The following is a 17,424-nucleotide window of genomic DNA, read 5'->3' as shown; positions in this document are numbered from 1 at the left end:
AAAAATTAGTTGAGACAGATAACAGAGCTGGGGATAGAAAAGAAGGTGAAATATCTAGGGGTATGGTTGACAACAAAAAATATAAACATCTTTAAAGATAATTATATAAAGGTTTGGATTGATATTAAGAGAAATATATATGAAAATATAGGGAAGAATGATATTATCATTATGGGGAAGAATCTCGGTAATAAAAATGAATGTCTTGCCAAGAATGTTATTTTTATTTCAATCTATACCGATAGTCAATGGAACAGGACACTTCAAACAATGGCAAAGAGATCTATCTAAATTTATTTGGCAGGGGAAGAAGTGTAGGATTAAGTATAAGTTACTAACAGATGCTAAAGAAAGAGGTGGATTCGCCCTTCCGGATTTAAAATTATATTGAGATGTCTTGTCTTTGCTGGCTATGAGAATGGATGACTTTGAGGAATCCAGATTATTTTAGATCTGGAAGGCCATGCTAATAGATTTGGGTGGCATGCATATTTCTGGTATGGAAAATCGAAAGTTCATAAGGATTTCTAAACTGTATTGTTAGAAAATCAATTTATGCTGTTTGAGAAAAATATAATAACTTATTAGGGAATAAAACCCCATTAGAAACGTTGTTAGTCAAAAAAATAAATGTGGAAAAAGAATGAGCAACGTATATAGAGTTGTTAACCGAGGAGGAAAACCAATTGAAATTTACCAAGTTTGAAGACATAAGACATCTGCTAACTGATTGGCTACAATATCACCAATTACTGTATTTTTCCTTGTATAAGACGCCCCCATGTATAAGACAACCCCTATTTTTTAAAACCCAAAATTAAGAAATTAAGTTGTTTAGCTTTTTTTAAAATCACATACGCCCCCTCTGCACTCACTATCCGTGTCTAAGATGACACCCAATTTTTGCCTATTTTTTTTTTAGCCAAAAGCATCGTCTTATACATGGAAAAATACGGTAAATGACATCTTTAGGGTGGATAAAGGAGACGGTTTTGGTAAAGAATTTTTTGAGGTTACAGAAAAAACTGTTGGGAAACAACGATAAGGTTCTGTTGAAAATGTAAAAATTTGCTGGAATGGGAAACAAAAGATGAGGAAGTAAAATCTGTAATGATACATTGGGCAAAAGATGTGGGATATCATATACAAATTGCTTCATGGAAGAAGTTGTGAAATGAGGATTTAAAATTTACAGCCTGCTGTATGTTAAAGGAGAATTATATGGAAATGATGTACCGATGGTATTTGACTCCTACAAGACTAGTGAAAATGTATAAGAATTCGACCAACAAATGTTGGAAGTGTAAAGCTAAAGCTAAAGAGGGTACATTCCATCATATGTGGTGGACTTGTAAAATAGCAAAGGCCTTCTGGAAAATGATTTATAATGATCTGGGGGGAAAGTTTAAAATAATTTTTGTTTAAAAAACAGAGGCTTTCTTATTAGGTATAATAGAAGAATTACCGAAGGCTAAGAAACTACTGTTAATGTATGCGACGACAGCAGCAAGAATGTTATTTGCCCAGGGATGGAAAGAAGAAAGAGCCCCATTGAAAGAAGAATGGATAATGAAGATGATGGACTAGGCGGAGATGGCAAGGCTGACCGGGAAGATCAGGCACCAAGAGGATAAGAAATTCAACAAAGAATGGCATAACTTTGTAGAATATATTAAATAACACTGTAAACATTTAAAGATGTTAGCAGGATTGACATAGCACTTGTAATTTAAAATTGAAGTGTAATAATTTAGATAAATGTAATTAGATGCAGTAAAAAAGGAAGTTAAATTCTGGGAGCCAAGGGGGGGGGGGGAAGTCCGGGGGTTCAGGGAACCCCATAAATGTACTGATATGGATTATGGTTTAATGTAAACGTGTGTGTATGTGTAAAAAATTGGGTTTTTTTGAAACTTTTAAAACAAAAATTGGAAAAAAAGAAACCCTGATCCTCTTTCTCTGCAATTTGGCTGTTTCCCTAGGGGCACCTCTCTCTTCTATGCTACATCCATATAAATTGCCTACAAATTAAGTGAATCCCTTTTTAATGACAGCCAAACTGTAAAGATTGCCCTTATAGGCACAGCCATCCTTCCATTTGGCAGCGTTCAAGCTCTTCTCAGGGTCTCCCTGCAAGCTTAATCCAGTTCTGCCAAAAAGAAAACAAGGTATAGATGATTCCTTTTTTGGAGGGGCATGGGAATCAAAATACACATCTGTTCCCTTATCATTTGGCAGGCCTTCTTCATTCAGGGGGGCTACAATGCCTGCAAATGTCATCCAATTCTATGAAAATGAAAAGTTACAGATGTTTTGATTTCCCCATATATTGAATGGGAGGAGGTGCAAAGCTTCATGGAATTTGGATTTCTAAGCCAACTTTTTCTCTTTTCTGTGGAACCTTTGCAGAGGGCAGTTTTTGGAGAGATTAGCCCTTTAGTTTCCTTGAAAAACATTATTTTCCAGTAGGAAAACAGAGTTAATTCTACAATTTTTCAGCAACATAAATGTAAGATGCTGAGAGATACTGCACGATGCTGAGATGAAAAACATTGCTGTGGAGATATGAAAATGACGTGTGTTTTTAAAGTGCAAGAACACCCAAGCAGAAAAGCAACCTGATCTGCCCACTTTGAGGCATATCACATGCTTTAAAAGCGTCCTCTCCTTTTAAGTGCTGCTCTTTTTGATACTGTGTTCCAGGAGGAGGGCGGAGGGGAGGGAGGACAAATTTATGCTCATTCCTTTGAGCCAGATCCTCCACGGCCCCCTGGGTTTCTGTGGCTGCAGCCTTGCTTTTTTCACAGCACATTGTGGTTTGCAGGTGAAAGGAACAGATGTTTTCCGCGGCACATTTTCTCCACCCAACAAGGCCCAAACCACTAAGCGCTTGGTACCTGAAAATAGCTGCACTCCTAAGACGGCAATCAAACTTGACACTGAAAGGGAACATGGATGCCTTCCTGGTTTCATTGGCTCTTTAAAAGCTTTTTTGGCCTCTGTTGATCTTTAAATGCCTGCAGTCAGAGGTGTGCTTTCTGATAATGTCTGAGTTTAAAAAGAAGCCTCAGTGTAGCTCAAGGCAATACCACCAGATTAGGAATACACTGCAAGGCTTTTCAGCTATCTGCTGTTAAAATACACTTCATTTCAGTCATCCATAATTGATACTATAAATGCCATGTAGCCATAATGGCGTACACAGCTAGGTCGACGTTGCTTCGGAGGGCCAGGGATGCTGAGAGGCTGTGAAGGACCCTTCTGCGTGCTAACACTGAAGGTGCTGCAGCTATGAGGGAGCAGAAACATTTTTGGAAGGGTTGGCAACCTGCAACACACAGCTGGATGGAAACCCCTGTGATCCATTATTCAGAATGCAGCACTGGAAAGCAGGACTAGGGGAAACCCTCTAATAGATTCACTGACCAAGACTCATACAAATAACTGATCAATATGCCAACATTCGTAAGGACCCAAGAGCAGCCGGCTGCATCAGATCAAAGACCCGCCTGGTCCAACATGCTGTTCTCAGAGCTCCCAGCCAGGTGCCCACAGGTAGGACATGAGCTCAGCAGCGCTTTCACCCTCAAGATCTCCAGCAACTGGCATTCAGAGGTATACAGAATGCAAAGTCTGACTAGTAGCCTCAACCACGATGTATACTGATTTGATACTGAACTTAAGTCTATACTAGAATTCTATTAATATAATCCATTTTCAAGGCTGTGATGGCTTTCACCAGAAGAACCCCTTGGCACTGCTGGACAGTAAATGGGGTTGAAGGACCTTTAGAAATGAGTGTTCTACATCGGGGGGGGGGGGGGAAATCACTGTACTCAAAGTCCTTTGAAGGAAGAATTATAAGAATTAAACTGATTTAAAAGGGAGGGGAGGATTTCTTTGTACATGCATTCAAGGAGAGGGAGAAATGGAAGCTGTGTACCAGCCGAGGCCAACACTGTAAACAACAGGAAGTGATAAACAGTATGACTCTTCCATTGCATCTCCTAATGTAAGGGATTGGGGCATTTAGAGACAAGAAATTGTCCTCATTTGATCCTGGACTAGGCAACTTCTCCTGTATGAGAAACACAAGTCTTATTAGACTCGGAGAATAGAATTATAGAAATGTAGAGTTGGGAGGGATTCTCAGGGTCTTCTACCCAACCCCCTGCAATGCAGCAGGAATCTCACATAGATCATACATGACCGATATCCATCTTGTTCATTTTTGTCTTTTTAGGTAATGATCGTGTTTCTACAAGTTGAAAGCATCTATGCTCAAGTCATGGGCTTTGCAAACAAGCACACAAGATTCTGAGTACCATATGTTCAGGTACAGGCATGCAAAGTTATATGTTTATACTCAGGGGAATCTGAAATTTGGGAAATGAATAGTAAATTATCTTGCAAGCCTGGAGATATAAATTTTATCCTTTTGCTGCTAGCCACAAAAGATGAACACACTTCAGTATGTTTTGAGAGAGGCAGTTTCGTCCACTTCATTATGATGGATATTTAGCAGTTTCATCGGCGATACTTTGCCCTTCCACCACAGGGCACCACTCAATGCAACTTCATGACTTTGTTTTTAAGAGAACACAGCTGGAAGCTTATGGCTAACAGCATTTGTGATTCATTTTTTAAAGTTTCCACTGCTCCTACTGAATTCTGCCTGCTGGGACCCAATTCTCTAAGTAAAGTTATTCTTTGTTCAGAGCAATATTACTGGAAGAGACGATAGCTTTATTAGGTTTATAGCTAAGCAAATGTAAGTGCTCCAATTCCAGCACCACCTAACATCACTTAGTGGGTTTGTCTGGTGGTGTTTTTTGAAAAAAAGATGATATTATTAAGTAGCATTTTCCCCTTTAGCTGCTTTATACCAACTGGTCCATCTACCTAACACCATATTAAGTCTTTGCCCATCTAGAAATCCAAAAGACGGATCCTATGTTTTGCATGCAGAGCATGTGCCCCTCCCCCACTTCCCCCACTGAGCTTTCGGCAACTGGGCACGTGCAACACTTGGAATAATCTAATGATAGGATTAATCTTGTGACTACATAACGAAGTGCCCTGATTAATTAGACAGCTTTAATTTTTAAAGTACTTACAAAAATTTAAGATGCTTGACATCAGCAAAGAGGGATTCCCCTTCTCACACACACACATTTTTTGACCAATATTTTGACCAATATCTTATCTGCTCTTTTTCATAACACATTTTTAATTCACTACCCTAGTGATTAATAGCTTTGTCTGCACTAACTTAGCTTATTAATTAATTAATTAGATTATTTTTTTTACCATTTACCATAAGGTAAGCTTTTTTGGTATTACTTCTATTTCTAGCTTATTTAAGATAAGTGTTTTTGCATTATTTCTATCCTGTAAAGCAACTTTTTTTTTTTGCATTATTCCAATCTATGATCAAGAATGATTAAACATTTTTAATGCAAGTGCATTCATCTTAGTTAAACCCAATTTAACTTTGCCAGCATATGACAAAACAAACAGGCTGCCTTTTATTAAGCAAAGAGTCGTCACTGATGGATCAGCTTCAGATAAAAGACAGTCTAATGTCGTTATTGCCTCCTCACTTTGGCTGCCTTATTGCAACTTCATTTAATAAGCTAACTAGCTATCTCTGGGGACAGCATAACAAACACACGCTCCGAGGTTCCAAGGGCTTCCTACAAAGCATTAATTGTTTTAATGGAAGATGAGACAATGCTATAGGGCTGCAGGAATTAACACAAGGGAAAAAGTGGGAGAGAAACGGGGCACCACCAGAATGAATCTGCTACCCCCAAGATCACAACTAACTCCATTAAAAAAACGAAGTAGTTGGTTAGGAATGCTTAAAACATGTTACAATCCCTTTTCTTCCCCTGTCCAAAAATGGTCTTCAGGATGTGTGCCTGAATAGGGAAACAACTGCATGCTTGCAAAGGTTAAAAGAAATGTGTATTTCTAATAATGTATTAAGAAAAAGATTAATGGATTGAAAAGGAAATACTATGAGTTAACATTGTGATCTTGGCGTGCCATGAAGACTGGGGCTTTTATCTCCAAGTTTTAAAAGGATTTTTACAGGAGCAAACTCAACAGAAAAAAGGTTGATACTGGTATGACTGCCATATACTGTCAAAGACTTTCTTTGGCATCTGCAGAACATTCTGCTAGCAATATGCGAATAGGTAACATTTTACAAAGATGTGAATACTCCACCCAAATGCTAGATAAAGTTTTAGCATTCCCATTCTTCATTAGTCAAAACCTTCACAAGTCATTTCCAACACAATTAACAGTCTGAAAATGAAAACCAACTCTACTCAGATGTGCAAAGAACATCCCTGCCTGGTTGCCAGAATGAGATCCTTCATACCTAGCAGAAAAGACTGGGCATCTTCTTTATATTTAAGTATTTTTGACATAATTCCTATGAACACTTCAAAAAGCCCCATTTTGGTCATTCTGTAACTGGAGAAATGAAATTTAAGTAATTTGCCACCGCCACCGCCCACTCTGACCACAAACACATCTCCAGATCGGATGCTGTCACTCCCCATCTCCCCGCTGCTCTTGTCCCACTGCCTATGTCACTAGGCACCTACGCATGGGTGGACCATTCAAATAAGGCACTTTGGATGATGGCTGGGAAGATGCAGGAAGGCCAAACATAGCTATGAGGCTGTGAATTGGGTCTGAGTTTTACACAGCTGCTCTGGCTCCCAGCACGTTAGAGGGAGGACGTGATCCTCCCCTCCCCACCCCCATGGACCAACTTTGACAGGCAAACAGAGTTGCCCAATTGTCAATCACCTGTGTAGGTAAAAATAAACATGTGGGTTAAGAACTAACTGCAAACTGTCTGTAATCATTGAAAAGTTATCTGGATACTGCACTGTTTAAGAGTTAAGTACAGCTTGCATCGCTGATGTCTGTAGCACACAGAACATGATCCTGTGGCTTTGAGGACTTCCAACATTGCACAAAGTCCCAGGTAAATACACCAGTGAAATTTTCAGCTGCTCTCCAAGGAGCTTTAACTTATGGACTGCTCCATAAAAATATCATTATGAAGGGAGGGGAGGAGAAATCAGCAAAAGTCTAACGTTTCTCTTGGAATTTTGCGGCCCTTCATGGTCAAGTAGCCCACGCTGAATGTTTCCATTGTTCCTTATGGGTGGGGGAGATATAATTAGCTTTAGAGGGAATATCCTGTTTCAGCTCACTAAATTCAGCTCACTAAAAGCCCATTGTTCAAGGCAGAATTGAAGGTCTCTAAACCTGCAGGATTTTGAGGAGACCTGAAGGCAGGTTTTGCACAGGAAATGACTGCCCAACCTGGTTTATGCCTCTGCCTCTCTAGGCACACTGGTGAAGGCTTCAGAGTTTTCTGATGCTGTGACCCACGCCTGAACGGACAAATGCAATTGCTGGTTCCGTGTCAGGCCATTTCCATCAGGCAAAAGGCAGTTTCCCTTGCAGAACTACCATTCCTAGCACCTTTAACAAACTACAGTTCCCAGGATTCTTTGGTGGGAAGTTACATGCTGCCACTGTGTGATGGATGGGCTTTAAAAGCATGGTGTGGATCTGCCCACAGACAGCAACATCAGCATGTCACAGTGAAACAGAAATGCAACATAGATGTCCAGGGAAAAATTCCAGAAGCTTGGCAATTATTGGTGGTGAAATTCGTGTGGGGATATGCGGCAAGCACGGAACTAAAATCTGATATTGCCCTCTGTGCATAAAGATTCATTATATTTACCAGGATTTCTTGAGATGAACAAAACAAATCTAGGGTAATACTCCACGCTACCTCTCTAGTCCCAAGTTGTCTCGGACGGTTAGTGCCCTAGGAAGGGGTTTGGTGTAAAAATCAGGAAATAAATATTTCAATGAATTAAAAATAAAATAGTTCATACTATATTCTGATGTTTCTTTGTGTAGTTGACATAAAACCCATGAGAGGCCCCATTTCTATTTCATTCTACGACAGTTATTTTAGCTGATTGATGCTGTCTAAATATATTCAATTATGCTAAAAGCACAATATTTATACTTCCAAAAAAAAAAAAAAATCAAATTCAAATGTAGAATAGGAGAGAAGCTATGGAATCTATGTCTAGTATATGAAAACTTTCACAAAGCATGAATACACTAGATATATGCACAATACCATTAGGAACTTCAGAAGACATACTGTCCGTATTACATCAAAGAAAAACTCCCTTTTGTTACATGCTGCATTCTGCTTTTCCATCTCTAAAAGGCACACATTTGAAAATTAAGTCCAATTGATTTTAGTCAGACTTGCTTCCAAGCGGGCTGTGAATCTTCTGCACGCTTAAGTGTACTAATGTAATGTACCAACATTCAAGAATGATTTATCTGGCTATGTTTTATGCATGACCAAGCCTTTGAACACTATGTGCTTGTGGCAACCTGAAAACAAAGTCTAGAAAGTATAAAAGTTTAAGGCTGACTCTCAGAAGCACAATAAATTCAGCAGACCTACTTAGAATTGTGAACCACTCTCGTCCATTCCTAATGTAACCCTCGAGGAAAACATGCATAAATTATAAAGTATCCTCATGAGGAAGGCACTAAGAAATCTTATTAAAAAGGGGTAAATGGATGAAGGAGGCTAGATGCGAACCCAGTTTGGAAAGTGGCATGCCTGCGGTAAATGGGATTTGATCATACAGCACAACAAAACTGACCATGAATTTGTTTGTGCCAGAAATACTTATAGGACCAGGAAGGACTCCATCCCATCCACGTTCACCTCCCTGCTGCTGCTGCTGCTGCTGCCAACTAGTGCAACAGCTTATTGGTAGGCTGAGAAATCTTCCAATCGCCCTTTGTCATGGGAGGGGGGGGGGTGCAGGCAGCAAAACAAATAGGAATTATTTATTGCACAAAATTCACAAAATTAATCACTTCCTGCAGACTTTTCAATTTTGAAATGTTCACTTATATTGGGGTGGGGAACGGGAGACCTTCCACAGGTTGCTGGACTCTAGCTCCCATCTCCTCTGACCTCTGGCAATCCTGGCTGCGACTGATGGGAGTTGTGAGTCCAGCAGCATCTAGTAAGTCACTGGTTTCCCATCCCTGACGTATAACAAAGGTGGCAAGTTTTCTTTGCTCCAGGAAAAGCAAAGTCTTACTCTTAAAAGCCACAGGGCCAAACACAAACAAAGCCAGAAAACGCCTATTGATTTGGCATGGATATTTTGTCACGGACTCAAAAAAAAATGGGGGTCATTTTGCTATCGTGAGGGAGAGAGAAAGTCTTTGCTGAGAATCTTCCTTTACTGAAACAAATGTTTGCGAAAAGTGGCTTGATCTTGACCACACACTTTAGCATAGAAGTAGCCAATGTGGCGCCCTTCGGACTACAACCCCCACCAGCCCAGACCTGTAACTGATGGGAGTTAGAGTCCAAGAACTTTCAGTGGGCACCATGTTGGGTAGCTGGCCTGCTCTAGCACTAAGGCCATGCTTTCCAACATTTTACTATACTGCCATTTCACTCAGCTGAATTTCGTTCTCAACGCCAGTCAATTAAAAAAATACCCCCTGGAAATAAAAATAAAATGTGAGGTTGCACCCATTTCTTTAACTCCTGCAGCTCTCGAATAAAATGCTAATTTTATGTGAACCACCCAGAGAACATGCGCTATTGGGCAGCAATATAGGTATAGCAAAATACCTATTTTTACCAAAAGGTAAAAATAAATGAAGTGTTATAGGAGAGGGGCCCCAAGGAACCTTACGGGGAGATATATGTCAGGCTTTCCAAAGAAGACAGCACACCTATGGGTGCTTAAACAAGTTAACTGTAATCTTTCCTGGGGGAACACTTCACATGCTCACCAGGAGAAGCTCGTGGTATGAGTTCCAGCCCAAAATTTCAGAGAGACTTATCTGGAAACAAAACTGCTGAGAGAGCAAACCCAGTTCCCAATTCCCACCTGGCGTGCTGCATCCAGTTCTGGGCGCCACAGTTTAAGGATATTGGGAAACTGGAAGGTGTGCCGAGGAGGGAGACCAAGATGACCAGGGGTCATCTGGAAATAGAGCCTTATGAGGAATGGTTGAGGGAGTTGGGTCTGTCTAGTCTGGAGAACAGAAGATTGAGAGGTGATATGATGGCCATCTTCAAATGCTTGAAGGGCTCCCACGCGGAAGACAGAGCTTGTTTTCTGCTGCTCCAGAGGGTGGGACCCAAACCAACGGATTCAAGATACAAGAAGGGAGATTCTAACTAAACATTAGGAAGAACTTTCTGACAGTAAGTTGTGTTCAACAGCTTAATGTCAGAAAGTTCTTCCTAATGTTTAGTTAGGAAGAACTTTCTGTTAGTTAGTTTACTTCTGGAGGTTCCCTCATTGCAAGAAGTGAAGTTGCGTGGAACCAGGCAGAAGGCCTTCTCAGTAGTTGTGCCCACCCTGTGGAACACCCTCCCATCAGGTGTCAAAGAGGTAAATAATCATATGACTTTTCACAGACACCTGAAGGCAACCCTGTTTGAGGAAGCTTTTAATGTTTGATGTTTTGGTGTGTTCCTTTATACTTTGTTGGAAGCTACCCAGAGTGGCCGAGGCAACCCAGTCAGATGGGTGGGCTACAAGAAATTTTTTATTATTATTATTATTATTATTATTATTATTATTATTATTCCTCAGAAGGTGGTGGAATCCCCTGCATTGGAGGTTTTTAAACAGAAGTTGGATGGCCATATGTCAAGGATTATTTAGCTGTGCTTCCTGCATTGCAGGGGGCTGGAGTAGATGACCCTGGGGGCACCTTCCAATTCTACAGTTCTAGGATGCTATGAATTTCCTGGCAGCTTCATCTTGGCAAACCACAACTGCTTATCCACACACACACACACACACACACACACCGGACCCTGGAGATTCTACACAAGTCCCACTAAAACGAACAAAGGCTGCATAGCACCAGTGCTCAGTTGGACCGTGTTGGGTGGCATTAAGCAGCCGGCTCTACTACTCACCCCGAGGCGCCCGCAATTCTGAGATGTTTTCCGTTGCCTCGTCGTCGGAATCCCCTCCAGCCGCCACAACTTTGTATCGGTTGCTGCTCTGCTTGTTCAGCAGGTGTGGGACCTGCAGTGCAGCCTCCCTCTCAGCAGCCAGGTCCAGGTCTTGCTGAGCCAGGTGAGCCCGCAGCTGCCTAATTTCAAACTGAGGCCAAAGGGAGGAAGGAACGAGTCAGACAAAAAATGAGGAAGGGTGGATACAGAGGCATATGGCACTTGGGGGAAAAACACTTTCTGAATTATTAGTGCTTGTTCATGGCAATGTTCACAGAGAGGCATCCAAAAACCCACTGTTTGCAATTCATAAAAACAATAATCTGTGTAACAGCAGTTATATCAACTTGATTTATGCACATTTCAAATGCTATCGGCTTTGAGCTTGACATCTGTGTGTGGCAGAGTACTGTCAAGTGGAGAGCCCAGGGTGTTCAGTTTCACTGCGGCAAACACAGCAACCGGTAATGTGCAATGTTAAGAACATAAGCTTTTGCGGACTTTGAAGTCCATTTCATCAGATGTATATTTACAACTACATGTGTGCATGCGTACCCAAGCACATGCACACACATGTACAGAGGCGGGAAACTGAATACTGGGACCAAAAAGCCATACAATGCAAGGGGAACAATGTGAAACTGCAGGTGTCCACAGAATGATGGCTGAATTTCTAGGTACTATCATTCAAAAGAAAAAGGAACATTTTTTTACAGCTGCATTACCTGTAGACAAAATCTAACAGCAATATGTTACAAACCAAAAGCCATCACCTTTACATTAGATTACTGCAATGTGTTATACGTTGGGCTGCCTCTGAAGACGGTTCGGAAACTTCAGCTGGTGCAGAATTCAGCGGCCAGGCTGCTCACTAGGGCAAGATGGTTTGAGCATATTGCACCGATCCTGGCGACTGCATACTGCCTCATACCCAAAGATCTCAGGGCAGTTCACAACATAAATTTACTATATAAAAACCACAAAATACATAATAAAATTAAGAACAAAACTAAACCAATAATCTCGCTGTTGTGAACCAACCTGAGATCTGTGGATCGAGGGCAGAATACAAATTCAGACAGACACTTTGTGTGGTGTGAAAGCTGCAATCTGATGTGCCCTGCATGCACAGCAAATTTGAGATCGGATAAACTTTCAAGTTTGAACGTGTATTCCAAAATCAAGCCTGCCACAGCTGCCTGAAAACATTCATTTGATTTTAAATTTGTTAAATTTAAAGCATTATTTAATCCCAATTCAGGACAGAGCAAGATGGGACATTTGAAAAAATAAAACTATTTAATGTGTCAAAAGGCAAATGAAACATTTACGCTCACCTAGTCTATGTCCTCCAGGAAGAGGGGTTTTCCTTACTTCCAACATTTATAACAAATTATGCTTTTTTTTTAAAGGCGCTTTGGGGCTTGGAATCCTATGCCCTTTAAGCTCTATTAAACTTAATTGCACTCAGAAATTCCCTGCTAACTGTATTTTTACCCCATTTACCCTTCAAGGAGTTCAGGTACAGTTCAGTACTGTTCCCACCAAACCATTTTCTCTTCACCATGACCCTCCAAAGTAAGTTGTCCAAAGCTTCAGGGTTGACAGGGGTCTCCTCATTCTAAGCCCAGCACTTCAGCCATTACACTGCAGAGGCTGCTCCCATTCCAATACAATTTCCCAAGGTGAGCCTCCCCTAAGGAAAGTGAGACAGCTGCCTTATGTGATGGATCTGTGGCACTATCAAGAGGCAGAGCAGGACGGAGCTATGTAAATGGAAAATTCTCCTGTGCTAGGCACATTCAAGTACAGTCAAACCTCTTCTTATGTCCCCCTCCGCTCGTGTCCATTTCACCCAACATCTGTGGCAAACCCAGTAGTAACGGCGGATTTGCTGCCGTTTGTGCATGCGCAGGAACGGGGAATTGCCCACCATGCCTGCGCACAACGGCGCCTCTCCCCGCGACCCGTTTCAACTTCCGAACGGCCTCCAGAACAGACTGTGGTCGTGAGTAGAGGTTCTACTCTATGTGTCTACACATGGGGACTGTTCCAGTGAGCTGCTCAGTAGAAGATGCTCACCACTCCTGGATTTTCCACCTCAGGCACAGGAATATCCCATGTCTGTTTAGACAGGTTTAAAACCAGTCAACAAGTTACAGTGGCTGAGCGGGGCCTGCTCCATGTTGTCAACACACTTGTGCGCACACTTAACACACACTTGATCCTGGTTTCTTTGAAACCAGGTTTTACCAAGCCATGCCCCCCCGAGTTCTTCCAGAAAACAATGATTTGCTTTTTTGCTTTTGGAAATCCAGACCTCTGATGCAATGAACTAGATGTGCAATTCTGACAGGTGCTAGAGACACTGGCATGTCAGAGACAACAAGCCGTATAAAAAATAGTGAGCTGATTAACACATATAAGCAAACATAGTGCTTTTGCTGCCCTCTAATGACCAACAGACAAAAATGCAACCAAGCTTGCTTTACTTTTCATTTTTTCTAATATGCAGTGTGTATATTTGCATTGCTTTTGGCCCTTGCTAAACACTTTTATGTTTAAGCAAGCCTATCCAGACACATATTTTTAATATGCAATTTTATCTTACAATGTATATTTTAATAACTGCTGGTTTTACTTATATTTTGCTGAATTTTAAGATAACTTGCTGTTTTACTAGTATTTTTAAAAGAGCATTTTATATTCTACGATTCAAAGCACAATTCAAAGCGTTGGTGCTGACCTTTAAAGTCCTAAACGGCCTCGGCCCAGTATACCTGAAGGAGCATCTCCACCCCCATCGTTCTGCCCAGACACTGAGGTCCAGCTCTGAGGGCCTTCTGGCGGTTCCCTCATTGCAAGAAGCAAAGCTACAGGGAACCAGGCAGAGGGCCTTCTCGGTAGTGGCTCCCACCCTGTGGAACGCCCTCCCATCAGATGTCAAAGAGAACAACAACTACCAGACTTTTAGAAGACATCTGAAGACGTTCCCTGTTTAGGGAAACTTTTAATGTTTGACTGACTATTGTATTTTAATATTTTGTTGGAAGCTGCCCAGAGTGGCTGGGGAAACCCAGCCTGATGGGCGAGGTATAAATAATAATAATAATAATAATAATAATAATAATAATAATAATAATAATAATAATTTGCTTTCCCTACAGGTTATGGATGATTAAGTAGTTTATAAATCCAGTTAAATTAAATAAATAAGAAAACACACACAACCCCCAAACCTTTTTCTGAAGCAGCTTTCAGTCCCTCTCAGACAAAGAACTAAATACACTATAATAAATCCCCCTCAGCAGTGTGTTGCATTAAGTAATTATTTATAAACACCCATAAAAGGACAGGGACCAGTATGGGACCCAAGGGAACACCAGCCTTTTATGGCTAGACATATAAAAAGGGCCACCCCATCTTGTCTAGTGCTTTACTGAATATATAGAGGACTGGAACTCTCTGTGAATCATACAGTTCTCTTAAACAGCCAGTAGCAGAGGGTGTCTGGCATAGCCTTGGAGAGATCAATGAAAGCTTTAAAGCTGAAGCTTGCTGTTCTCTAACGCAACAGTCATCCTTTTGCTCTTTGGATGGAATGCCTGACTGCTCATCTGCCACTGGGACACCATCCAATGTTTACTGCCATTAATTTGGGCCTTTGTTGCTAACATTATTTCTTTAAAAAACAAACAAACACCACGCAAACCAAGAGACAGTTGCGAACTGGACTGGAATAAAAGGCAGGGTGATTTGGGCTGCCTTCCAACAAACAGGCAAATGATTGGTTGTTAGGAATAAATTAACATTATTGCAAGTAGAAGCAGAAGAAGGGGAAGAAGAATAAAAAGAAGCAGAACAAAAATGCTGCCAGTGGGAAATGTAGTCACTAGAACCAAAATCCGTTTCACACATTATCTACCATGTTGAAAGGGAACAAGAATTCTTCAACTTCCAGTGTTACGGTTTGATTTTTAAAAAGGATAAAAACCACAAAGCTACCTGAATTAACTGAAGGGGAGAGGAAGGGTGGTCATTCATAATCTACACAGCTCTGCTAACTTTGAACGCTTTGCAATCGTCTTTTATTGTTCACCCTCATCCTATCTTTATGAGGCAGCATTTCAATGGCATCGATGCCTCACACTCTTATCCTTCGGATCCTCTGCAAAACCTCATAGGAATGCAGGAGACACTGCCTTGCACTGACCCAGACGACTGCTTCAGCCAATTCAGTATTGCTTACATGGACTAGCAGAGGTTATTCTGGGTCCTCTGCAGTCTGGAGTACCTGGAGATAGCAGCTATCCCACCTGAGATCTCAGGTATGGAAAGCATGTGCTGAATCCTCTGGCCCAACCCCCATAGTATGGATAGTGGAACCTGTAGTCTTTTGGAAGATGCCGGACTACAACTCCCATCATCTCTAACCCTTGGCCATGTTGGTTGGAGAAAGTTGGAGTCTAGCATAATCTGAAGTGTTGCGAGCCACTTCTGGGTGAAAAATGTTGTGGCAAAGTAGCATACAAATTAAAATCCATAACAGACACACATTTATAAAATGAAAATATAGTTTTGCCTTACTCCCTGCTCTTGGCAGATTTGGGTTAGTCTTTCCAGCTGCTCATCTTGAATGACCTTTGCCTTCTCATACTGTTGAATCACCATCTCCATTTCCACCTTAACTGGTAATACGTAGGCTAGAAACCACAACAAAGGGATCTCTGAGTTTATTTGAAAAGATGGTCATGCATCTAATAAATGCAACTACTATTCAACAGCAGTTAAGTTTCTGAAACGGTCAATTTTATGTCTTATTAGTTTCAGTTGGAGAAATCCAATAACGGGCTTGATTTGCTTTACTTTAAATCAACTGGACATTAAAGATCATAACTATGGTCGCATAATATTCATATAGTATTCTGCAACCCTGCACTTATTTACCTAGTAGTAATTCCTGTTTCACTCAGCAGGGTTTACTTTTGAGAATACAGATGCAAGATTTCACAGTTAAGTACAATTCCCACACTTCCCTAGTCCCTCCCCTGCATATTTCCCCAAAATTCTCTATCCCAATTTCGAAACATACACACGAACACATTTTATTTTCACACTCTGAAAAAATCAACACAATGTTCCTGCTGCCTAAATTAGGGATTATTTTAGTGCAGAGTTCCCACTCTACCCACAGCTACTAGGAAACTGGTAAACAATATTAAAAAGTTGCCATAGGAACACTGGTAATTTCCCCACCTTATCAATGAGGGTTATCCAGCTAAAATCTGGCTTTCTACTTGAAAAGAGGTACAGTGGTGCCCCGCAAGACGAATGCCTCGCAAGACGGAAAACTCGCTAGACGAAAGAGTTTTCCGTTTTGGAGGTGCTTCGCAAAACAAATCTCCTATGGGCTTGCTTCGCAAGACGAAAATGTCTTGCGAGTTCCTGCGGGTTTTTCCCCCCTTCCCTCCCTTTTTCTAAGCCGCTAAGCCGCTTATCAGCTGATCCGATAAGCCGATAAGCCGCTAAAAGCCGCTAATAGCGCTAATCCGCTAATCCGTCAATGGACTTGCTTCGCAAGACGAAAAAACCGCTAGACGAAGAGAATCACAGAACGGATTCTTTTCGTCTTGCGAGGCACCACTGTACTCTTTTAAAAAGTAATTCCTACACCTCCACAAATCTTTACAAAAGTTATTGATAACTTGCCATCAATAATTCTCTTCACTCTCCAAATTCTCAGTGTGATAATAAGGCTAATAGCATCCCAAGGACTGCTTGGTCCATTCGCCACTGTAGAAGCCACCATTGGAGCCAAGGATAAGATGATCACAGCGCCATCAAATACCTAATAGGAAAAGGATTTCACAAACAGCATTTTACTCACTCCTTTTTTGAATGCAAATATCAAAATGCGTTCAACAAAGCAAACATCAAGTCCGAGTCAAACCATTCCTCCTTCTGGCTTCTTTCTTTTCTATTGATGTCATGGATATTATTACTGTCTCATTTTTAACTGGGGTTAAACGTTTGGATGCATCAGATAAGCTTTTTGTCAAACATCTGCAGTAGCACCTGAATCTCAGTAAGATACTAATCGAGGATCAGCTAAATGAGTTTTATTGTATTAATAAGACTTAACAGTTTCCCCCCTGAAATGGGCCATTGCACTGGAGAACTATGTAGCAACGCATCATACTGTGGTACTTAGAATGGATTGCATGTCTTAGTGGCATTCAGCACTTGTCCCAAGCCATTCAGAGGGTTATTCATTCAAGGTCAAGTCATGCTCAGTTTCTGGGGCCAAAGCAGCTCTCCACCCATTAAACAAAGGCACCCCACAT

General features: G+C 41.1%; 1 protein-coding gene across 8 annotated transcripts in view; it reads right to left on the bottom strand.

The window, feature by feature from the left end:
• Positions 1 to 17,424, bottom strand: part of TMEM266 (transmembrane protein 266) — a 103,489-nt gene that overhangs the window by 5,684 nt on the left and 80,381 nt on the right. For 7 of the 8 annotated variants that reach the window (XM_083460742.1, XM_083460735.1, XM_083460737.1 and 4 more), the window contains 3 exons: positions 16,790 to 16,928; positions 15,668 to 15,783; positions 11,042 to 11,231 (listed from right to left, as the gene is read on the bottom strand). In XM_083460742.1, coding sequence (XP_083316868.1) covers positions 11,042 to 11,231; positions 15,668 to 15,783; positions 16,790 to 16,928 — 445 coding nt within the window. The remainder of the gene's footprint in view (positions 1 to 11,041; positions 11,232 to 15,667; positions 15,784 to 16,789; positions 16,929 to 17,424) is intronic. The other variant, XM_083460741.1, reaches the window with a different exon arrangement.

Source organism: Podarcis liolepis (assembly GCF_965112155.1).
Source record: "Podarcis liolepis genome assembly, chromosome: 9".
Classification (NCBI taxonomy): Eukaryota; Metazoa; Chordata; class Lepidosauria; order Squamata; family Lacertidae; genus Podarcis; species Podarcis liolepis.
Note: the sequence above shows the minus strand (reverse complement) of the source record. Positions and strands in the feature narration are given on the sequence as shown.